Raw genomic sequence first — 24,464 nt, 5'->3', positions numbered from 1 at the left:
AAGTCACAGAGTTGTTTACCAAGTGAAAATTTCAAAATAGGAAATAGGCCAAAAAAAAAAGCAAAGATGGAAAAATGCTTACAGCTGAGGTAGGCCAGAAAAACAAATGAGCAGAACATTTCAAAGAAGTTCTCAATAGACCAAGCCCCATTTCAGTGCCAGATTTCGATGAAACATGCAAACTGGATCAACTCGATATTAACATTGGCCCAACAGAGATGTCAAAAGTACAGGTTGCAATCAAGAAACTAAAATATAAAGCACTGAGGGATGATCAAGTCACAGCAAAAACACTAAAAACTTGATACTATCACCGTAACAAAACTGACAGTTGGTCAATTAAGGTTTGGGAAAAAAGAGAAACCTCCTAATGACCAGTGAAAAGATGGAATCATTGTCAGAATATCCCAAAAGGGTGATCTTACTGACTGCAAAAATGGGAGAGAAGTTACATTACTCAGTTGTAGGGAATGCCTTCTGCTGAGTGACACTACTCAGGAAGAAAGGAAGTGGGTGCGAAGTTTAGAGAAGAACTCAGGCCCAAGACATCCTCTGTAGAGGAGATATTTATACTAAGGACCATCATAGAAGAATGTCTAACCTGGGAAGCTCCCCTCATTATCAATTTAATTGATTTTTCAAAAGACATTTGAACAGCCTGCACAGACGTACATTGTGGAATGTGCTTCAGTCCTACGGAATCCCAGCTAAAGTTGTCACCATTATCAAGGCCATGTACAAAGATGCAAAGTGCTCTGTAAGGGTAAACAACCACAGAAGGTAATTCAACTTGGACACTGTCATAAAACAGGGCTGCATTTTATCACCACTGTTTGGCATTGCCATAGACTGGATAATGAAGAATGGTATTGGCAACACCCTTTGCTGATGATATTGCACTACTGAGTGACACTTCTGAAAAGTTACAAAGATAGACAATTTGGCAAAAACACCAGGCCAAGCAGGGCTCAAGATTAGTATGCTAAAACAAACATCCTTGAAGCCCAGTCATCTAGCAGTAAAATCACACTAGAAGGCAAAAACAAACAAGTAGAACAGTTAACCTATGTAGGCAGCAACATATTGACCAACAGAGATTTCAAGAAGGAAGTGAGATCAAGGATAGGAAAGGCAACACAGCATTTACTAAACTTAAAAACGTATGGTAATCAAAGAAATACACAGGCTTAGCAGAACTTTTTATATAATTTCAGCAGAAATATCAATGTTTATTTTAAAACATTTTTAATTTTTCTCGATTTAAATTTTCAGTTGTGAGAAATTATATGGGGTGTCAGACAATTATTTAATTACATCAGATGTTGAGATTCAAAAATGTAAAGCTCTATAACCATTAAAACAAATTGTCAATATCACATCAAAATATATAAAGTAAATACCTTTAAATCAAACTCTAATAAGTTCTCAAGCAGAATTTCTTACTTTGTCTATTGGTAAGTTTCAGTTATCATCTATGGCAATATTTTTTCATCAGTTTGTGTGTGTATAGTGAAAATGACATTTACTGACATGTAGCAATAAAAATCGAATCCTTCCAAGCTTACATCAGAACAAAACTGAGAATTTTCAATTCAAATATAATCTCTGTGTGAATGTATGGCTTTGAGAGCTGGCTATCTACCAAATCATTAGACAGAAAAATTAGATGCATTCAAAAAAGTGCCCACAAAAGATTTTGGGCATTAGTGGAAAGACTTCATTACGAACACAAGATCTGAGAAATCACCAGCCAGCCGATTGTTGCCATCAGAATCAGAAGGAAGCACGGCACATATTTGGGACAAGAACTCTGGATGCCAATGCACAGATTCCCACATGAAGCTGTCAAGTGGAAAACAACTGGTTTGAGGAAACAAGGTTGCCCAAGAGAAACCTTCAGAAGAACTCTTAGAAGGACATGCAAAACAGTTGATCGACACTGTAGAGCAGACGGAAGCGACAGCAAATGACAAAGAAGAATGGAAGAGACTAGTTTCCGCCCTGTGCGCCAATAATGGCACGGGAAGGATGTAATGTAATTTACTTATGTAGTTTGTGTCACAGCTTTGCGAACAGGGGCCGTTAACGGGGAGTTTCGAGAGGGAGTTCTCCAGGTGAAGGAGGAGCAAATACGGGACCCTTGAGGTAAGTGGCTGTCTGTACTATCTTTATGTTTGGGGGTTACTGTGTGCTGTGAGCTTCTAAAACAAGGTTTGAAATCTAGAAGCCTCTGTTCATTGGCTGACCCTTAGTTAGGGGGTGGGGCTATCAGGAAGGCCGGGGCTTTATAAAGCAGTGAGTCAGCGACCAGTGAACTTTGCGAATAGGGGCCACTAACAGGGAGTTTGGAACAGGAGTGGGAAGGGGGCGAGGTACACTTGCCAGTCTTTAAAACCTTTAAACTAAACTATAATCAAAACTTGATTTAAACAAAACCCCTATCATTAACCTAGGTAGCTACAGGAGAGAATGCAGGCAGAAGTCCAGCAGCAGAGTGGGGGCTATCCTGTTTATTGCACTCAGTGTAGCATGTATAATTACCTGCCCTGTGGGTGGGTAGTGTATGTGTGCATTCGGTGCAAGGAGCTCCTGGTCCTCAGAGACCGCATACGGGTCTGGTGGAACTGGAGGAGCTAAAGCAGACAGAGAAGTATGTTGATGAGGCTTTCTGGGACACTGTAGATTTCTCCCACCTCCAGTCAGACAGCCCCTGCACTATTGAGGAGGATGAAAGGCTCAGGGAAGCAGAGCAGTCAACAGGAGCAGAGAGAAACCTTCCCATAGTTGGGACCCTCCTTTCAGATGATGTTGGGGTATCCTCTCGCACTGAGGTTACCTCTCTGGGGGAGGGAACTCCAGTCATTAGGAAAAGGCAGGCGTTAGTAATAGGAGATTTGATCATTAGAAACATAGATAGCTGGGTTTGTGATGACTGAGAGAACCGTATGGTGACTCGCCTGCCTGGTGCGACGGTTGCGGATCTCGAGGCATCTATGTAGACTTATGTGTAGTGCTGGGGAGGAGCCGGTGGTCGAGGTACATGTAGGTACCAATGACATAGGGAAGGGTAGGAGAGACGTCCTGGAGGCCAAATTTAGGCTGCTAGGGAAGAGACTGAAATCCAGGACCTCTATGGTGGAATTCTCAGAAATGCTTCCAGTTCCACGCGCAGGACCAGGTAAGCAGGCAGAGCTTCAGAGTCTCAATGCATGGATGAGACGATGGTGTAGGGAGGAGAGGTTTAGATTTATTAGGAACTGGGGAAACTTTTGGGTGAGGGGGAGCCTATATAGGAAGGATGGGCTCCACCTAAACCAAAGTGGATCCGGACTGCTGGCACTTAACATTAAAAAGGCTGCAGAACAGTTTTTAAACTAAGAGATGGGGGAAAGCCAATTGCTGCAGAGGAGCACATGGATCAGACAGAGACTTCTCTTAGAGGAGAGTCTATTGATAGAGATTCTCTAGGTTTTAGTCAGGAGGAGAGGATGGAAGAGGATAAAGTATGGGCCAGATCAGACGAGAAACATTCACATAAAAAAGAATCTGACACATCAGAAAAGGGCAAACAAACAGTGACAAGTTTTTAAAGTGCTTGTACACAAATGCTAGAAGTCTAAATAATAAGATGGGTGAACTAGAGTGCCCCGCGTTAAAGGAGGATATTGATATAATAGGCATCACAGAAACCTGGTGGAGTGAGGACAATCAATGGGACACAATCATTTCGGGGTACAAAATATATCGGAAGGACAGAACAAGTCATGCGGGAGCGGGGGGAAAAGGAGTGGCACTATATGTGAAAGAAAATGTAGAATCAAATGAAGTAAAAATCTTAAATGAATCCACATGTTCCATAGAATCTCTATGGATAGTAATTCCAGGCTCTAATAAGAACATAACAGTAGGGATCTATTATCGACCACCTGACCAGGAAAGTGATGGACCTTTGGTCTGACCCAGTATAGCCATTCTTATGTAGTGGGGCTCTGGAGATAGTCTGCAGTTACATGGAAGAGAACTCGTGATCTGAGTTTAATGAAGGGTAAATACAAGTATAGCGTTAGTTGGTATCATATGCATAAGGGTGAAGGGTTACTGCATCTCCTCCAGGAACTCAGTCTATGTCTACACTATCGCTTATGTCAGCAAAACTTATGTTGCTCAGGGGTGCGACTATTCCACTCCCTTGAGCAACATAAGTTACACTGGCGTAAATGCTAGTGTGCACAGGGTTATGTTGCTTCTGTCCCTCGCGGGGTGGTTTTTTTATGCTGAAGGGAGAGCTTCACCACACGTGCTGCAGCCCACAACTTAAATATGTGCAAACGAGGTTAACAAAATAAGTTTAAGCAAACTTTTCATGTGTAGGTAATGCTGCATCACTATTATCTTCTAGAAGAGAGGCATCATATTTTTAAACAATTTGCCAGTTTCCACAACTCATAATCACAAATTTTCCTTTTTTTTTATATCAAATGTTAAAAAGGCCACTCTAGGAACATACCATTCAAGATTTAACCCACAACATAAAGAAATTGCAACTAAGAAAAATAGTTGCAAGACAAAAAAAGTTAAAGTTTCAAAGTCTATAGATCTCAGCATTCAACATTCCATCTAAATCCAAATATCCATATCACATCGGAAACTAGAATCTGCATCGCCATACAAAAGACCAGGATGGAAATACTTTGACCTCTCTTGTAATGTTTTTCTTGCTGAGAGCACAAAACTAACAGCTTTCAGTGAAGTACCAGATTTGAGGTGCAGCCTCTCACACACTTACGTGTATCTTCTCTATTTAATGCTTGTTCAAGTTGCTCAGCCTCTTTCTCCAGAGTGACAGCTAAAGCCCGCAGTTTGCTGAAGAAATTTCCCGTCACCTCCATGATGAAGAAAATCACTAGAGAAGACAAGGCAAGCACCTATCAGCAACTTAATAGTTGACATTTACATAGGCCATCTCTTCCATAAACTACCAAGACCTAATGAACTACAACATGAAGCACAGCAGTGGGGTATGAGGAGAAATTTTACTCATGAATACCACAGGCCAACCATACTCTTACAAAGTGCCATAAGTCATTTCAAGAGACAAGGTGGGTGAGGCAATCTTTTATCAGACCAACTTCTGAGACAAGCTTCAGGTCCTGAAGAAGGGCTCTGTATAGCTTGAAAGCTTGTCTCTCTCCCCACAGAATTTAATCCGATAAAAGATATTACTTCAGGGAGAGGGAGGAATAGCTCAGTGGTTTGAGCATTGGCCTGCTAAACCCAGGGTTGTGAGTTCAATCCTTGAGGGGGCCATTTAGAGATCAGGGCAAAAAACTGTCTGGGGATTGGTCCTGCTTTGAGCAGGGGGTTGGACTAGATGACCTCCTGAAGTCCCTTCCAACCTGGTATTCTATGATTCTCATGCACCTTGCCTCTCTAATATCCTGGGACTGACTGACATGGCTACAAACTACACTGTATATAAGTGGCTTAAGGTCATCTCTGAAAGATGCAACCGTATAGAACTCCATATATCCACTAAGAAAGGGGGTACCAAACTGTGAGCTTGTTGGAAATGGGATGCTAAAAAACTAAAAAGTGTTTCAGTTTCAAATGAATGGTCGCTGCACGCAGTGCAGGGCTCCAGCATACGCCCATGAAACAAAATGCACTCTCCTGGCCATATTCACCCATGATGGTGAATAACATCACCAACCACATTGGCATAAAGTTCTACTTAGCAGTGCATTTCCACACTGAGACTGGGCAGATGGGTGCTGTACTCTCATGTGGCACCAAGTTGGCTGGCTTCCTGCTATGCCTACCCTTAGCTTGTACCTGTGATGCTGCATAAAAAGGAATATAACTAGTTACACTAATACAGTCACCATGGTTACAAATCGCAATAAATCCTGTACAAAGTATGTCATGGATCAATGGAAAAGTTATAATATATGCAGTATGATTATTCTGTTTAAATCCAGGTATCATCGTTGTATCTGAAGTTATGAATACAGGCAGTCCTCGACTTCACAGACATTCAACTTACGATGAATGGCACTTACAATGTTTCTGAATTGACACCTTGATTTGACTTACAATTGGTTTTGACTTTATGACGCTTGGTCCCACAATGGAGCGTATTGCGGTTCCAAGTTATGACGCAATTTTCAAGAACCAATTGTGTCCTAAGTCCGAGGGCTGCCTGTATTATACAACCCCAGGAGGGGGGCCAGAAGCCTGAGCCCATCCGAATCCCACTGCCCCAGGTGGGGAGGGGACCAAAGCCCAAACCCCACCATTCTGGGTGGAGGGATGGGGGGAGGGAGTTGAAGCCCAAGGGCTTCAGCCCCACACAGGGGGGCCTGTAACCTGAGCCCCACTACCTAGGGCTGAGGCCCTCAGGGTTGGGCTTCAGCAAGTCTAAGCCATGACCCACTTTGGGGTTCCGACCAACAGTTTGAGAACCGCTGGGCTATGTGTTTGTATATCAAGTATGTTTTGCTCTTGGGTGACACCCACAGGGCAAATTTACATGCATACTAGCCATCCCTGTGTTGATGGGCCATTGAAGAGACTCAGCTCGCCCAGTGAGCCTCTCCTGGAGACTTTTCAGAAAGCACCAGACAATGGTTGCCCCATGACTCAGTGAGGCATGAAGGACATGTGATCCAAGACTCCATCTTTTTGCCAGTAACTTCCTAGGCACATGGGCTGAGGGTATAAAATAGGAGACGGACATCACTGTTTTGTCTTCTTTCTTGCTCCACTTCTCTAGATTGTGGTTTCTAACAAGGAAGCTTTGGAAAAACACTGATGATCCCCAATCTTTTTGGGTGATCCAGGGAGATTTACTGCACGCTAGCAGAATCACCATCACTGCTATTATCCTGACCTACCTATCCTATGATTCCTTTAACCATTTAATAACCCTCTTATTTTCTATTAATAAATCTTTAGTTCACTAAAGGAATTGGCTGCAGTGTGGTATTTGGTAAGATCCTGAAAGCATATACTGAGCTGGGAAGGTGGCTGGTCCTCTGGGATTGGAAGAACTTTATATATGATTTCTAGTTTTAATAATCATTCATAACAAAAATCCAGTTGTCTGGGTGGTAAGTCAGGGGCTGGAATGTCTAAGGAAACTTTGTTTTGGCTTCTTGATAACTAGTGTGGTGGTACAGGAGTCACTGTTGTTAACTGGCTTGGTGAAATCTTATTATAGAAGCAAACCACCAGTTAGGGCTGTGTCTGCCCTGTTTCTTGACATCTGTCCTCAGTTTGGTATTCTCGGTGGTGACCCATACCAAACACAGTGACAGTACCAAACTGCACACCTTGAGCTACTGAGGTGAACTTATGAAGTTCTAGGTCATGCTGCCAGTGATCCTCTCACACAAAAAGACGCATACAGGGATGGCTCAGAGCAGCTGCAAAAGCTGCAGCTGCAGCGAACTCTGACAGCAAAGTGCTCCTACACAGAAATCCACTGTAGAAGCTGCAGACTTGCCACAACAGGGCTGGGAGGCCAGGGACACATGGGGAATTTCTTCCTGTCTCCCCAGGCGAATTGCAGTTTACCCAGCAACTGTAGACAGGCGCCGCTTGGAAGGTGCAGAGGAGCAAGGCAAGCTTCAAGAGGGCAGAATGCCCCCATAATGTTCCCACTTCCAACCAAACCTCCTCCATCAGCATCCTCTGCCATTTTACCCCCCTTCTCACTAATACCTTTTTTCCCCATTTTCTGTGAGAGCTACTTTAAATATTTTGTATTGTCCTTGCCTTACATTTCATTCAGAGGGATACCAAGGGGACTTCGGCTTATGTTCAATAGGCCAGATGAGAATTAGCAAGAATTTAGTTTAAATGTAAATTAAACAAGTTAAAGTCAAGCCATTGAGAGCGGTTCAGCAGCACAGAGGGGGCATGGATCGCACACCCTGTCAGTACCCAGCTTCGGGAAACCAATGAGTCAACCAGTGGACCAAATTCAGTGATGAATCCTAGTCACGTGCCACCTGAGGCACGTTATGCATAGGCTAAGAAGAAAAAGTGACACATGAGGATGTCATTTATGACACATTTCATGTGTGTTTTTCAAGTTACAAGACACACAGTACTAACGGCAGCTCCAATGTTTCTTTCTGACAGACTGTCTAGAAAGTGGAGATGTTTAAAGAGATTGTCATAATCACACGTTATGCTTCCTGAGGCATAACATAAGAACATAAGAAAGGCCGTACCGGGTCAGACCAAAGGTCCATCTAGCCCAGTATCTGTCTACCGACAGTGGCCAATGCCAGGTGCCCCTGAGGGAATGAACCTAACAGGGAATGATCAAGTGATCTTTCTCCTGCCATCCATCTCCATCCTCTGACTAACAGAGGCTAGGGACACCATTCTTACCCATCCTGGCTAATAGCCATTTATGGACTTAGCCACCATGAATTTATCCAGTCCCCTTTTAAACATTGTTATAGTCCTAGCCTTCACAACCTCCTCAGGTAAGGAGTTCCACAAGTTGACTGTGCGCTGCGTGAAGAAGAACTTCCTTTTATTTGTTTTAAACCTGCTGCCTATTAATTTCATTTGGTGACCCCTAGTTCTTGTATTATGGGAATAAGTAAATAACTTTTCCTTATCCACTTTCTCAACATCACTCATGATTTTATATACCTCTATCATGTCCCCCCTTAGTCTTCTCTTTTCCAAACTGAAGAGTCCTAGCCTCTTTAATCTTTCCTCATATGGGACCTTCTCTAAACCCTAATCATTTTAGTTGCTCTTTTCTGAACCTTTTCTAGTGCTAGAATATCTTTTTTGAGGTGAGGAGACCACATCTGTACACAGTATTCGAGATGTGGGCGTACCATGGATTTATATAAGGGCAATAATATATTCTCAGTCTTATTCTCTATCCCCTTTTTAATGATTCCTAACATCCTGTTTGCTTTTTTGACCGCCTCTGCACACTGCGTGGACATCTTCAGAGAACTATCCACGATAACTCCAAGATCTTTTTCCTGACTCGTTGTAGCTAAATTAGCCCCCATCATGTTTTATGTATAGTTGGGGTTATTTTTTCCAATGTGCATTACTTTACATTTATCCACATTAAATTTCATTTGCCATTTTGTTGCCCAATCACTTAGTTTTGTGAGATCTTTTTGAAGTTCTTCACAATCTGCTTTGGTCTTAACTATCTTGAGTAGTTTAGTATCATCTGCAAACTTTGCCACCTCACTGTTTACCCCTTTCTCCAGATCATTTATGAATAAATTGAATAGGATTGGTCCTAGGACTGACCCTTGGGGAACACCACTAGTTACCCCTCTCCATTCTGAGAATTTACCATTAATTCCTACCCTTTGTTCCCTGTCCTTTAACCAGTTCTCAATCCATGAAAGGACCTTCCCTTTTATCCCATGACTGCTTAATTTACGTAAGAGCCTTTGGTGAGGGACCTTGTCAAAGGCTTTCTGGAAATCTAAGTATACTATGTCCACCGGATCCCCCTTGTCCACATGTTTGTTGACCCCTTCAAAGAATTCTAATAGATTAGTAAGACACGATTTCCCTTTACAGAAACCATGTTGACTATTGCTCATCAGTTTATGTTTTTCTATATGTCTGACAATTTTATTCTTTACTATTGTTTCAACTAATTTGCCCGGTACCGACGTTAGACTTACCGGTCTGTAATTGCCGGGATCACCCCTAGAGCCCTTTTTAAATATTGGCGTTACATTAGCTAACTTCCAGTCATTGGGTACCGAAGCCGATTTAAAGGACAGGTTACAAACCTTAGTTAATAGTTCCGCAACTTCACATTTGAGTTCTTTCAGAACTCTTGGGTGAATGCCATCTGGTCCCGGTGACTTGTTAATGTTGAGTTTATCAATTAATTCCAAAACCTCCTCAACTGATACTTCAATCTGTGACAGTTCCTCAGATTTGTCACCTACAAAAGTCAGCTCAGGTTTGGGAATCTCCCTAACATCCTCAGCCGTGAAGACTGAAGCAAAGAATCCATTTAGTTTCTCCGCAATGACTTTATCATCTTTAAGCGCTCCTTTTGTATTTTCATCGTCAAGGGGCCCCACTGGTTGTTTAGCAGGCTTCCTGCTTCTGATGTACTTAAAAAACATTTTGTTATTACCTTTGGAGTTTTTGGCTAGCCGTTCTTCAAACTCCTCTTTGGCTTTTCTTATTACACTCTTGCACTTAAGTTGGCAGTGTTTGTGCTCCTTTCTATTTGCCTCACTAGGATTTGACTTCCACTTTTTAAAGGAAGTCTTTTTATCTTTCACTGCTTCTTTTACATGGTGGTTAAGCCACGGTGGCTCTTTTTTAGTTCTTTTACTGTTTTTCTTAATTTGGGGTATACATTGAAGTTGGGCCTCTATTAAGGTGTCTTTAAAAAGGGCCCATGCAACTTGCAGGGATTTCACTTTCGTCACTGTACCTTTTAACTTTTGTCTAACTAACCCCCTCATTTTTGTATAGTTCCCCCTTTTGAAATTAAAGGCCACAGTGTTGGGCAGTTGAGATGTTCTTCCCACCACAGGGATGTTGAATGCTATTGTATTATGGTCACTATTTCCAAGCGGTCCTGCTACAGTTACCTCTTGGACCAGCTCCTGCGCTCCACTCAGGATTAAATCTAGAGTCGCCTCTCCCCTTGTGGGTTCTCGTACCAGCTGCTCCATGAAGCAGTCATTTAAAGTATCGAGAAATTTTATCTCTGCATTTCGTCCTGAAGTGAAATGTTCCCAGTCAATATGGGGATAATTGAAATCCCCCACTATTATTGGGTTCTTAATTTTGATAGCCTCTCTAATTTCCCTTAGCATTTCATCATCACTAATACTGTCCTGGTCAGGTGGTCGATAATAGATCCCTACTGTTATATTTTTACTAGAGCATGAAATTTCTATCCATAGAGACTCTATGGAACCTGTGGATTCACTTAAGATTTTTACTTCATTTGAATCTACACTTTCTTTAACATATAGTGCCACTCCTCCCCCTGCACGGCCTGTTCTGTCCTTCCGATATATTTTGTACCCCGGAATGATTGTGTCCCATTGATTGCTCTCAGTCCACCAGGTTTCTGTGATGCCTATTATATCTATATCCTCCTTTATCACAAGGCACTCTAGTTCACCCATCTTATTATTTAGACTTCTGGCATTTGTGTACAAGCACTTTAAAAACTTGTCCCTGTTTATTAGCCTGCCTTTTTCTGATGTGCCAGATTCTTTTTTATGTGACTGCTCATCATCTGATCCGGCCCTTACATTCTATTTCTCATTCCTCTGCTCCTGACTATAACCTGGAGATTCTCATCAGACTCTACCCTAAGAGAAGTCTGTGTCCGATCCACACGCTCCTCTGGAGTAGTCGGCTTTCCCCCATCTCCTAGTTTAAAAACTGCTCTACAACCTTTTTAATGTTTAGTGCCAGCAGTCTGGTTCCACTTTGGTTTAGGTGGAGCCCATCTCTCCTGTATAGGCTCCTCCCATCCCAGACGTTTCCCCAGTTCCTAATGAACGTGAACCCCTCCTCTCTACACCATCGTCTCATCCACGCATTGAGACTCTGAAGCTCTGCCTGCCTACCTGGCCCTGCGCATGGAACTGGGAGCATTTCTGAAAATGCCACCATAGAGGTCCTGGATTTCAGTCTCTTCCCTAGCAGCCTAAATTTGGCTTCCAGGACATCTCTCCTACCCTTCCCTATGGCATTGGTACCTACATGTACCACAACCACCGGCTCCTCCCCAGCACTACACATAAGTCTGTCTAGATGCCTCGAGAGATCCGCAACCTTCGCACCAGGCAGGCAAGTCACCATACGGTTCTCCCAGTCATCACAGACCCAGCTATCTATATTTCTAATCATCGAATCTCCCATTACTAACACCTGCCTTTTCCTAGAAACTGGAGTTCCCTCCCCCGGAGAGGCAACCTCAGTGCGAGAGGCAACCCCAGCACCATCTGGAAGGAGGGTCCCAACTACGGGAAGGTTTCCCTCTGCTCCCATTGACTGCTCTACTTCCCTGGGCCCTTCTTCCTCCTCAACAGCACAGGTGCTGTCTAAGCAGAGGTGGGACAATTCTACAGTGTCCCGGAAAGCCTCATCAACATACCTCTCTGCCTCTCTCAGCTCCTCCAGTTCCGCCACCCTGGCCTCCAAAATCCGTACATGGTCTCTGAGGGCCAGGAGCTCCTTGCACCGACTGCACACATACGCCACCCGCCCACAGGGCAGGTAATCATACATGCTACACTCAGCGCAATAAACTGGATAGCCCCCACTCTGCTGCTGGGCTTCTGCCTGCATTGTCTCCTAGTTTGAATCTATACTTTCTTTAACATATAGTGCCACTCCTCCCCCTGCACGGCCTGTTCTGTCCTTCCGATATATTTTGTACCCCGGAATGATTGTGTCCCATTGATTGCTCTCAGTCCACCAGGTTTCTGTGATGCCTATTATATCTATATCCTCCTTTATCACAAGGCACTCTAGTTCACCCATCTTATTATTTAGACTTCTGGCATTTGTGTACAAGCACTTTAAAAACTTGTCCCTGTTTATTAGCCTGCCTTTTTCTGATGTGCCAGATTCTTTTTTATGTGACTGTTTATCATCTGATCCGGCCCTTACATTATACTTCTAATTCCTCTGCTCCTGACTATAACCTGGAGATTCTCTATCATCAGACTCTCCCCTAAGAGAAGCCTGTGTCCGATCCACACGCTCCTCTGCAGCAGTCGGCTTTCCCAGGCATTTATTTTACTGAGACTCCATAAGTACTTAAGATAAGTAAGCCCCCCCCAATAAATACACCCAGAGAGGAGCAATGTACACGTGGCATTTCACACATCAGTTGCAGGAGAGGGGCCTGGGAACTCCCACAGCGGGAAAAGCACAAATTTCCTGGGATTTGTATCTCTGCAATAACGGTGAATCCTGAGGTTTCAGCCCTTGCAGCCAGGCCCCTTTGCCGTCCGGATGCGGTAGCAGTTAGATAGGGACACTCCCTGACCGGATGGCACATAGTGTTGGGGGCGCACCAAGGTATGGTGCAAATTAAAGTCGTTTCAGTGCCCTGCAGAGGGGGCTCGGTTAATGCAATAACCCCCGCGCCGCCCACGTCTGCGCGGGAGCTCAGCAAACACAACACTCCCCCCCACTCCGCATGTGTCTCTGTGTGTGGGGGACTCACCTAATGCAACACACACCCCGTCCTACGTGCGTATGGGTGCGGGAGCGAGGGCTCAGCTAACGACCCCGCCGGGCACCCGCACTCCCCTCTCGGACCGTCTCCCCGCTTAGCTCGGCGGGAGCAGGGCCCGCGGCCCGGACACGGGGCAGAGAGGAGGCTCCCCAGCCCCACCCGGCAGCGCGCGGCCGAGCCGTTACCCGCAGCCGCTCTCGATTTGCTCGCCCGGCTCTGTCCCGTGCTGCTGCAACGGAAACAAAGAAACGCGCCGCCACTGCCGCGCGCCTCGAGCGCCGTTTGAACGCCTGAGCTGAGCGAACGCCATTGGGCGCTGCGAGGCCCCGCCCCTCCCGCGGCGGCGCTCCTAGTCTCGCGAGAGAAGCGAGCGCCCGTGGCGTGTGTCTCGCTCGCGCTGTGATGACCCTGGTTAGCGCCTGGCCTAGGCCGTTGCCGCCTTGTCCCCGGCCTGTGAGGAAGTGAGCGGGCTGCGGTGAACGAAGCCGGTGACCGGGGGGCTGGGGCCGGCGGTCGGTGAGGCCGGACCTCGTCTTAGGGTAAATGGCTGCAGGCGCGGACGGGCCCGCCACGCCCTAGCTCGCGTGGCCCGGCCCGTGCCCCCACGGGGCAGCCCTGAGCCCCGGCGGGTCTAGCGTGAGCCCCGCAGCCCAGGCTCGGCGGGCGAGTAACGCCCCCCGCCCGGGCAGGCCTCCCGAGACCCGGCCTCCCCTGCTCCGGGGGAAGCGAGGCTCCAGCGGCTCTGTGGAGCGATAAATACGGGGGCGGGGTGCTAGTCACAGCGCGATGGCCGCGTAACCTGCGCCCTTGCCAGCGCTGCGATTGGGTGCCGCGGGGTGCAGAGCCCGGGAACGCGTATCCAGCCTGGGGCCGCCCGCGTGCTAGAAGGCGGTGACTGGCGAGGATGGGGGGGGGCAGTGAACAAGTAACTCAAGATGAGAGCCTAGTGTAATGCGATGGCAAAACGGGCTGCTGCAAGCTTTGAACGTGTAAATGCCCCTTTATATGCATTGGTGAGACAGATACTGGAATCTAGTTCTGGGGCCCCCATAGTCAAAAAATTCTTGGAGAGGATGCAGAGCCCAAAAATGATTAAACGGTGGGGGAAAAGTGCCTTACAGTTACAGACTTAATGTTTAGCTAGATTAAAAAAATAAATCAATTAAAAATCAGGAGGAGAGTTGATTGTGGTGTGTAAGTATGTGGAGAAAATACCAGGTACTACAAGGTTATTTTACAAAAACCAGAGAGTGGAAGGTAATGCTGGACAAATATCCATTAGAAAGAAGGCATATCATTAACAGGGAGGGTGATTATCCAATGGCTCTACCACAGAAAGTGGTGGATTATCTGTCTGTCATCACATTAAGACTGGATGCCTTTCTAGAAAATATGCTTTAGTCAAACAGAAGTTATTGGCTGGATGCAGGGATAACTGGGTGAACTTCAGTAGCCTGTGTTGTACAGGAAATCCGATTAAAATATCTAATGGTCCATTTTGGCCTTAAAAAAAACCTGTGAAACTCTGATGCATCCATCACTGTAGAATCTGTCTGAATGGTGGTTATTTCAGGGTGCCAAGTTTGTAAATGTTCAGCTTTGTAACACTTTAATGCAGTGTTTCCCAAATCCCAACCAGTGTGTCATCATCAGGCACGAACAGGTGTGCAGTGGAATTTTTTGAAAAAGTAAATGTTAGAACAAGAAGTGGGGGAAAGCTGCCTTCTGACTAGCTGTTTGTCTGTCTCACTGCCCTGCCTACTTCAGGGGCAGAGTAACCAATCAGAGTTCAATCTCCCTCTCTCCCCTCCTCTGCCAGCAATGAATGGGCTCGTCTGCCCCTTCTCTCCTGCAGCCACTGGCTGGTGGAACAGCCCCGGAGCTCAAGGTGTGCCACAGCAGAGTAAAGGCTGCTCTAATAGCTTAAGTGTTCTGAGCAAGTGTTTTAATTGTACAGAAACTCTCTTGTTATTTCTAAACTGACTTTAATTATTCATAATAAATTTTAAAACTTTGTATATAATCTTATTTACTTTAAGGTAATGTTTCTGACCACAGCACTGCTCCGAAAAAGGATTCCTGGGAAACAATGGATTGGAAAATACAGAAGACCAAGAGTGGTTACTCTTTCAATGAAGCGTTCAATGATTCAAAGGCTGGAAGTTGAAGCTGAGAATGAATATTGGCTGAGTCAACCATATATGACACCAGAGCAGGAATATAAACATAATGCAGAGCGGAGACTTGCAAAATGGGAGGCCTTGAAAAGCCAGATGATATCTAAGTTTCCTGAACATAGATACGTTGCAGATCATTTGAATCACTTGAATGTGACTAAAAAATGGACAAACTCTTAATCATATCTGTTCACTTTTGGCATATTTGCAGTGCTCTACCATCTGATCTGTTGTAGGCTGTTCAGCACCTCTTGTGGAAAATTTTGTACTTGGTATAAAAATGTGGGGATAAGGATGTGAATCAGATGAACATTTGTCTTCTGTTAATATATGTAGAGTTAATGACATTAAAATCAATCATACAGGAAAAATGTGGGGTGTTTTTTTTCTTAATCTTAGCTCACTACATAGCAAAATTTTTCCATGCATCTCTAGTATATGCCTATCTTCTGTTATAAAGCAGGGGTTTTGTATAGGGCCATGCTGCATTTGGGCAGTGGGAGTTGCTGTAAGGCGATTACTGTTGCGTAGTGGGAATTTGGCAGGGTCACTAAACTTTTTTTTTTTCTTCACTAGCTTCCTCCTCAAAAGTGAGGGGAAAAGCAACCTTAGAAGGTTAACCAGTATTATTGCTGGCCTTTTCCTGCCACTGACTCCCTTTGCTTTATTATGAGATGAAAATGAATAACTGATGTCGGCATGAGGTGGTCTGATTATGCTATTCTGGGCAGATTGATATCCAAGAATAATAGTATCTAAAAATAATGCGGTGCTCACAGGCGCCATGGAGCATCTATGTGTGTCCATGTACTGACTGGTGGACAAGCATCCGCCAAAATGCCACCGAAAAGCAGCATCAAGAGGCGTTGCTGTCGAAATGCCACTGATTTTCAGTGGCATTTTGGCATTGACGTCTCTTGCCGTTGCTGCTTCTCGGGGCATTTCGGCAGATGCTTGTTCACTGGCCACGGTCCTCGGTGGCTCGTCATCTGGTGCCCGCTACCTGGAAAAGGTTGGGGACTACTGATCTATGCAGTGATGCATTTATATCCAGAATGCATGTGTCCCTGCCCAGGCCTTTACTCTCAACTAGGAGGATGTATGAGAACACTATCTGCACCCCCAACTTCTTCCCCCTCACTCCCACAGCTCTGTAGTCATAGTTCTTTCACAAATTTGCTTTCATTGTGTTGCAGTCTGGTCTGGTCTTCCTTAATTTTGCTCCAGGGCAGGGATTCTAATATTGTGTGAACCCATTTTTTTTCTATGAATTTTACTCGAGGGCATTCTGTGCTAAAAAATTAAATTCTGCTCAATATTTTAAAATTCTGCAAACTTTGTCAATAAATAAATGCAGAGACTCCAGCATGGCAGTGGGGAGCATAGGCCACTGGCTGTATTAAGGTGGGAGATCACCCTACAGCCTCCACACCTGGGACATGGACTCAGTAGTGAGACTGCACCCAACCCTGACACAGCACAAGGCCTGGGCCTGTGCCAGAAACACCCTGGAGCCCTGCCCCTCTGTGCCAGGAGCACCAGGTGTGGGGCGGGGAGGGACTCAGTGTGGGGTGAGAAGATTCTGTGTGGGACAGTTGGGGTGCAGGCACTTCAGTGGGGGGGATCTGGATGCACAGAGGCTTGGGCGGGGGAGGGTGCAAGGGCAATGGGACTCTGCAGGAAATTCCAGGTGAAAGTGGTTGGGGCTCAGCATGCAGGGTGGGGGGCTTGGTGGGGGTCTGGGTGCAGCTAGTTGAGAGTCAGTTGCAAGAAGGCTTGGGCTCAGTGACAGAGGGGGGGCTTGTCGGAGTTTGAGTGCAGTTTGCTCTGGGGGGTGGTCCAGGTTCAGGGATTGGAGTCTGGAAGCAGTGGGGTCCAGATGCAGGGGTTGAGGTGCAGGTATGGAGGGTTACAGGGGTTCTGGGTGTACAGTGTGAGGCTTGGCAGGAGTGCCTAGGAGGCCCAGATGCTTGGGGGTTGGGTGGATGGGGGAGCTGCTCCCCATACAGTGACAATTGGACTACTATGAATGCATATTTCTTTTAATTCTCTATAGTGGCAGCTTTGACTCTGAAATTGCAGAACCAGATTTTCCATTAGACAGGTCAGTATGATGATTAAAACAGGCTAGGTTAGAACTAACAGTTACCATGCTGTCATTCGCTCTTGTTTTGGACTGTAAACCTTATCTCTAACAAAATTAGAGGAGAATTTTGTCTTCCCTTTACAAAATGTTTTAGCTTTCCATCAACAGGTCAAACAAGCTTCCCTTACCACCACACAAATGCACTACATTTAAACAGTTTATTTGCAGAATATTTCACATTCTTTATTTAGTTACTTTTGCATTCAGTGAAGTCAAGTGTCATAACTTGATATTTTACCACTTAGGAAAAGAGGGCCCCAAAAGGTGCAAGTTTTGCCTAAACCGTGAATTGTAATTTAGATAAAATATGTAGGTCTGAACTTTGATTTACAAAAGTCTGAATGCAAACATTCAACATTAAGTAATAACCTAAGAGTACAGTGGTGAAAAAATATACATATGGAGAAACTACAAGGTACAATTAAAATATGTAGGAACTCAGGCAAAATTTGTTTTTTGTATATTTCATTCATTTATAAAAGCCCATTTAAAAAAACACTTCAAAGTATTAAACTATAAATGGCAACATGTTTTCTTTGTGCATAGGAATGTTCCTACCGGCAACATACAAAAAATACAATAAGTGTCATTTATTACATATTTATTCTTGTATAATTAACTTCAGAGACTCAAACAATTAATTGCAAGTGTATGTAACCCACTGAAAAGAACTACAAGAAAGTAAGATATGTGCAGACACCCAGGATTTTGCCATTACAGTGCAATGTAGATGACATACCCATTGGCAAATACAGGAGCTGCAGAGATATTTATTTTGCAATTTAAATGGGGCAAATTCTTAATAAAGCATACATCAGTCTTATCTATCCTCTGTCTGAACCATAATGTAGACTGATCCTAAAAATATTACTGTGAAATCTGATTTTCTCAGAATACCTGACTGGAGCTGATGCAGCAGGAAAAGAGCTCAACAGAGGCATGTTGAGCACTTTAGTATATTGTAACCTAAATGTAAACAGTATGAAGTCTGCTGGTCACCATTAAATCTTTGGTGCCAGCAAGCAGGAGATCCTGATACTCATTCCCCAGCACATTTGCATGGGTGCTATGCACTCATCTGAATTTCTGCTGGTAAATCTCATCTGAAAACCAAATAATTAAAACAATCTTGTAAACATGGTCAGATTCTGCTACCTATTAGAAACAAGATTCAAGTAACATCTGCAAGAATCACTGTTTTATTAAGTCTAACCTAAAACAAATTTTATCGTTACAGTAATGTTAAGATGCACTATAACTACACTCTGTATTTTCATTACATATTATGGCAGTTCTATACTAAAGAAAAATATGCATACTAAAAGCTGTCCCTACATACAAAATAAATGGATAGAAATGAACTTAGTAAACATTTTCAGTATTATACTAAACTTTACATACTGCAGCTTCTCTTTGGTATCAATTAGTGATACTGCCAAGATGCCCTGTGTGTTGAATATCTAATTACATTTCAGGTATGGTGAACAATGGTTCCCGAGTGATCTGTGTTTACAGATATTTCAGTAATTGAAATATTTGGAGTCTTCTTAAACAGATGTCCAAATCCCTAAAGCTTGCCTGGGTTCCACAAACTATTATATTGTAATGTAAAACTTCATATTCAGAAGATACTTTTGAATTTGGTTGGTTGCTGCTCAAACTGAAGGATGACTGCACTAGCCTTATCCTTCATTAGACAGTCTGGCAATAGACCTTAATTGTTAGTTACAAATGCTACTTCCATTCCACTCCATTGAACTGAAATTGCAATCCTTCAATGATGCAGACAAATGTCCACAAAAATTACTATAAACATACTAAAATCTGTTTCAAGCATGAATTTAGACTGGAATAGTACCTGAAAAATTTAGATACTTAAAACTCATAGAAGTGCAAGTGTTAGTGTGCCTAATTCTGACACATACTGTACTCAGAGTAGCTTGTTACCTATGCATTCCACACAGTTTGGGAACGCTTACTAACACAGAATATGTTCTTAAATCAGTAGTTAAATTAAATTAGTAATGTCAAAAAATTTCTTCTAGAATTACCTAGTAAAAATCAGTCAGTGGAAGTCTGGGCTCAAAGATTACTTTCTATAAACTACTGATGTCAAATTCTGAGATAGTATTTTAAGAATTTAGTTGATAAGAGATAGCATCTCTCTTTTCCTACATTCATCATACAAATTTGCCAAGAATCAGATGACCACTATTTAAAACAGTCTGATTATGTGGTACAAATTGTAAATGCAGCAAAAGCATTCCAAATTGAATTGAATTCTCTCACAGATTCACTTGTTTCATCTTTCCCCCTTAAGGGACTTCTTTATCATCTTAAGTATTCAGAAATGGGAGGAAACCCTTACATAGGAAGAGAGAAGAGCTTTCTGTCAGGCTTTTGTCCTCAAACTAGAAGTTTAAAGCACATCACATACTTTTAATACAAAATAGCTTTAAGAAGCATTAAGCACATGGATTCTAATGGTACCACTATACTCCAGCAATCAAATAACTGGAATACTATTTGTGGCTGGAACGTGGAGGCATCTGAAGGCTTAAGCATTGGAACTGCTAGTCTTCACTGGCAATGCTAAAGCACTGCTGTGGCAGCACTTTAACGTGGTTTGTGTACTCGCGGCAGAGAGCGCTCTAAAAAACCAGCGCTCTAAAAAAACCCACCTCCACAAGGAGAATAGCTCCCAGCGCGGTACACTTTCTACGCTGGCACTGTACAGCGCTGAAACTTGTTTTTTCACCCCCCAGAGCGAGAAAGTTGCAGCGCTGTAAATTGCCAGTGTAGACAAGCCCTTAGCTGTCATCTCAGTATTTCTGTACTTGCACATATGGAACAGCTTTTATAAAATACAATCCAGCACTCACTATAACCATATTATCTCAAGAACACATCCACTGATCCTGAATGGGTGGGGTTCCCTTGATGCGGTGACTGGAAGTTTTGGTTGTATAGGAAGGCCTGGGCTGAAAGGACTTGCTCAGTAGGTTGCTCTCACAGGTTGTCCTGCCTCTGTAAGCCAAGCGTGGAAGCAGTGAGTTTACAACTCCACTCAGCAGCAGAACAGCTTCCCCCCCATCTCTCTCTCTCTTGCCAAATTTATTTTTATTGCTGGCTCTCTCCCCTTCTGCGTTTAATTCACTTTCCTTCACTCCAGTACAGAGTGCTCTTGCCTATGCATGGGAAACTGCCAATAGATTTGCTCTCCAAATGAGAGCCTGGAAGATTTGATCCTGTTTCAGATGCTGTACCTATTGTTTACCCAGAGCTCCTATGTCAGTTCTCAAAAAAGACAGCAAAGGTGACTCCCTGTATCAGAGAGAGGCACCAGTCTGGCCAGTGGATTCTATTTAGTTCTATGAGTCCATAGTTGGGCACCTTTTAAGATCAGTTTCATGGTATTTCCTTTCCATCAATATGGTCTTTTTTGTGGCAATCACTTCTCCAAGAAGGGTGAGCTGAACCCGCGGACTCTTTGTTGAACCACCCGATGATGGTTTACATCCTGTAAAAGTGGCCTCAGATACTACCTGCTTTTATATCCAAGATAGCTCCTCCTTCACCAGAATCAAGAGTGTGCTACTCTTATACTAGTCTTACTCAAAACGTCAGAAAATCTGGCAAACTATGGCACGAAAGATCTATCTATATCTGTATCCAGATCTATATATCAGTGGCACCAATTCTGTATGGAAGTCTCAATTCATTGTTAGTGGCTTATCTGAGATGCAGAGGAAAGAAAGCTCCCAAAGAAACTATTGCTCACTGGAAACCACACACAGACATTTGGCTTAATCTCGGAGGGCTTATCTATATGCAGCTTTTGTACTGCTTTAAATTTTATCAGTTTAGAAGCCAATATAGTTAAATTGGTGTTAGCCTCTAGTGTGGATGCAATTATACTGGTATACTAAACAGATACAATTAACACAGTGTTTTTAGACTCTTAAAGGCAGTACTGTTAAGTAGGAGAGCTTGCCACAGTAGAGACCTAGGTTCTATTCCTTGCTCTGCCAGAAATGACCCTCTGCAACCTCTTAGATCTTCAATTAGCTCATCTGTAAAATGCAGGGGGAAATACACAGTCACGTTTTCTATAATGACAGCTTGGGGTGCTTCACAGCCCTTAACACCCGTCAGTGGAAGAAGGGAGATGAAATCAGGGTCTTCTTGTTCTCAACCCAGTGCACCTTTCCCCAAGCCATAGGATATTTTGATGGGGCGATCTCTCTTTCCAAACCTAACGTTGATTGCTAGAATTTGGTGACTTCTGGTTTTTTTATTTTCAGTTAAGCAGAAGTTGCCAATATTTGAGACGGGCTGAAAGATTTCAGGGAAAAGGGGTTTGTAGCTCAAAAGAAGGCATATGATGTTTTTTGTGAATTCTAAAGTTGCTAGATGCTACACTTTTTGTACAAAAGTAGTACAAAATTTGAAGAGACATTTTGCAAGACTTCTGAAAAGTGAAATTTTGGACCATTACATTTCCTTCCATGAGTACACTTGCTAGTGACCAGAGCATGCTTAAAAATTCTCAGATCTATCCCACTTTAAACAGTAAAGGAATAGGTACCGTTTTAACGCCAGAGATGACTTAGGACCCCTGTGAGAGCAAAATCCTGCCCCAACTTTAACCTTAGTGTTTCCATAAAATACACGTTTAGTTTTGGAAGTAATCAGCCCAGGAACAAAAACATAGGTGGGTCCCTGATAAACTGCTCTACTGCCTCCAGTCCCAGTTTCAAGAGGACCCAATTGCACCTATTCAGGATCAGTAGATACCATATAGTGGAATAAAGAAATTGACAAGTAGGGGACATTTTTCAAGTTTGCTGGGTGCAATGTCAGTACCACTGCAAAATAAATATAATTAGTAGTCTTTTCTAAATAGGAGTAAGAAATGTGGATATGTTGTTTGCTGTGGGTCTCGAGCTTTGGATGGACTATGTCCCCTGCATAGGAAATATTTAATTTGCCTTTCATGAACAAGATAAAGAATTATGTAAAGTGCTTATTTCAGCTATTTTTCAGTCACTTCCACTTAAAATGAAAGTAAAAGACAACAGACTAAAGCATAAAATAAACTTCCAATACATTCCCCAAATGCATGATCCAACATTTACATTTCATCACAGATACTTGAACTGTGTCTAAATGGTACTTTAGAGCCAACAATAAAAAAAACAACCTTCTGTTTTTATTAAAAAGCTAAAGCAAATATAAAACAATGTTTATAAACCATCAAGTGTTCAATATAAAAAGCAGTAATTTCCTCCAGTTCCATTTTCTAATACATTACAAAACTTACAGTAAGTTTTCTGCTGCCACTAGGATCTTGCTGCTCTGTTACAGCCCTGTCCATCCCATTTTGCACCCCTTAACAGAAAAGTGCACTAGTTTGTTAGCTCCTTTCTGGATTGACAATGTTTTGTAAGTTGAGAGGCAACTGTAGGAAAAGTAAAACTGTTGTTCAGGTTACTATATCGAAATGGAAATTCACTTTATGGAGTCACATTCCTGATATAATTAAAGAAATCAAATTACCAGGGGGCCCAATCCTGAAGCAAACAAGTGGAGCCCAAGTGAAAGAGCTTTACTTGCTTGGCATTTTGCTGCCTGAAGGAAGGAGTTTTTAACCCACACAGCACTACAGAGCCAGGGTACAGGGGTAGTAAGTGTGTGACCAGCAACTACTGGGTACTAGGAAGAGATGAAGATACATCGTGCTGCTCTTCCCTTACGTGGTGTTTGGGCCACATGTAGCTACATAGTGGAGACTCACTGGCCATGCTCTCTGTTTGTGGGCAACACGTCCACTTTTCCCCTTTCTTGGTCCCCTGGAGACCTACTATGGAAGTAACTTCTGCAGTGCACAGGAATATGGGATCTGCCTGCTTGGGTCTTGGCAGATCTATTCCCCCACAGCAGCAATGCACAGTTTCTGCTCTCTTTGGGCCTTGCTCACCCACGCAGGACACTTCAGGATTTGGCTCTTTTGTAGCAGTATATAAGTCAATGTTGCATAAATGCATATTAATAATCTTAAGGCATCTGTCTGACTTCCCTGCTCTGCAGCAGTGCTTCTAAGCGTCCATTGTACTGTACAAAAACAATTTCTCATAAATCTTCTTTAACATGTTCACACTGTTCCATTTTACTGAGCAACATCTTTCAAACAAAATTAATATTCAAGCACAAATGTGTCGCAGAAACCTAATTAAAGGAAATAAGTTAATTAGTGGAAGTGTAACATTAACTTTAATAAACATGTAGATTAGTTTCAACTTAAGAATTATATCTACCTACCTTATAATTAATTCTACAAATAAGATTTTAAAACATGTAATTTCAAGCTCTCTGCCTCTGGTAAGGCCCTGATTCATAAAAATACTTAAACATGTACTCATCTCTATTCAGGGCAACATTTAAGCACAAGCTTATATGCTGTCCTAAATAGTGTTGCTTTCCTGAATCAGTTGTATTCTCTTTCTACAGCAGTTGCCCAGCTTCCTGCAAAGGACCTCAGTCTCCCTATTTCTCCTGCATGGTGACAGACTCTGGCAACCAGGGAAGTCCAATGGGGAATTTGCAATACAGGACGCCAATAGATGGTCCCTCTAAATTCTTCTTAGCAACATAAAATGGTACATCATGACTAATAACAAATAACAGTCGTATCTGTATACAATGTGTTGCTCTTACAAATACTTTCTCATTGCATTTTCCTTACAGAATTCCGCCAGATTTTTGTAAAGTCACTATTACAAACTAAACTAGTCATTGTAAATGTACCCAGGAAATACAGAGTTTTCATGTATGCAGCAGCGCACCTCGTATTTCCCAAATATCAAATAAGAAAAGTATATACAGAAACCCTTTCATACACAGA

General features: G+C 43.2%; 3 protein-coding genes across 7 annotated transcripts in view; 1 reads left to right on the top strand and 2 right to left on the bottom strand.

Moving 5' to 3' along the window:
- Window positions 1-13,500, bottom strand: part of SKA3 (spindle and kinetochore associated complex subunit 3) — a 28,102-nt gene extending 14,602 nt beyond the window's left edge. Inside the window, exons 1-2 of one of the 4 annotated variants that reach the window (XM_045017659.1) lie at window positions 13,226-13,500; window positions 4,787-4,903 (exon numbers count right to left, since the gene is read on the bottom strand). In XM_045017659.1, the coding sequence (XP_044873594.1) occupies window positions 4,787-4,889 (103 nt within the window). In that variant the 5' untranslated portion in view covers window positions 4,890-4,903; window positions 13,226-13,500. The remainder of the gene's footprint in view (window positions 1-4,786; window positions 4,904-13,225) is intronic. The other 3 variants (XM_045017668.1, XM_045017647.1, XM_045017654.1) reach the window with 3 other exon arrangements.
- A 50-nt stretch (window positions 13,501-13,550) lies between these two features.
- On the top strand, window positions 13,551-15,785 carry MRPL57 (mitochondrial ribosomal protein L57). 2 transcript variants are annotated; one of them, XM_045017693.1, is made up of 2 exons: window positions 13,551-13,698; window positions 15,277-15,785. In XM_045017693.1, exon 2 carries the CDS (start codon window positions 15,280-15,282, stop codon window positions 15,592-15,594), a length of 315 nt encoding a protein of 104 aa, XP_044873628.1. In that variant the 5' UTR covers window positions 13,551-13,698; window positions 15,277-15,279; the 3' UTR covers window positions 15,595-15,785. The 2 variants fall into 2 exon arrangements, with proteins under 2 accessions (XP_044873628.1, XP_044873619.1); XM_045017684.1 differs by having other exon boundaries at window positions 13,592-13,776.
- A 1,919-nt stretch (window positions 15,786-17,704) lies between these two features.
- ZDHHC20 (zinc finger DHHC-type palmitoyltransferase 20) overlaps window positions 17,705-24,464 on the bottom strand; it is a 74,824-nt gene continuing 68,064 nt past the window's right edge. Inside the window, exon 13 of the mRNA XM_045017636.1 lies at window positions 17,705-23,788. The gene's annotated coding sequence lies outside the window, so the exon portion shown is untranslated. The remainder of the gene's footprint in view (window positions 23,789-24,464) is intronic.

The sequence above is a fragment of the Mauremys mutica genome, chromosome 1 (assembly GCF_020497125.1).
Source record: "Mauremys mutica isolate MM-2020 ecotype Southern chromosome 1, ASM2049712v1, whole genome shotgun sequence".
Lineage (NCBI taxonomy): Eukaryota > Metazoa > Chordata > Testudines > Geoemydidae > Mauremys > Mauremys mutica.
Note: the sequence above shows the minus strand (reverse complement) of the source record. Positions and strands in the feature narration are given on the sequence as shown.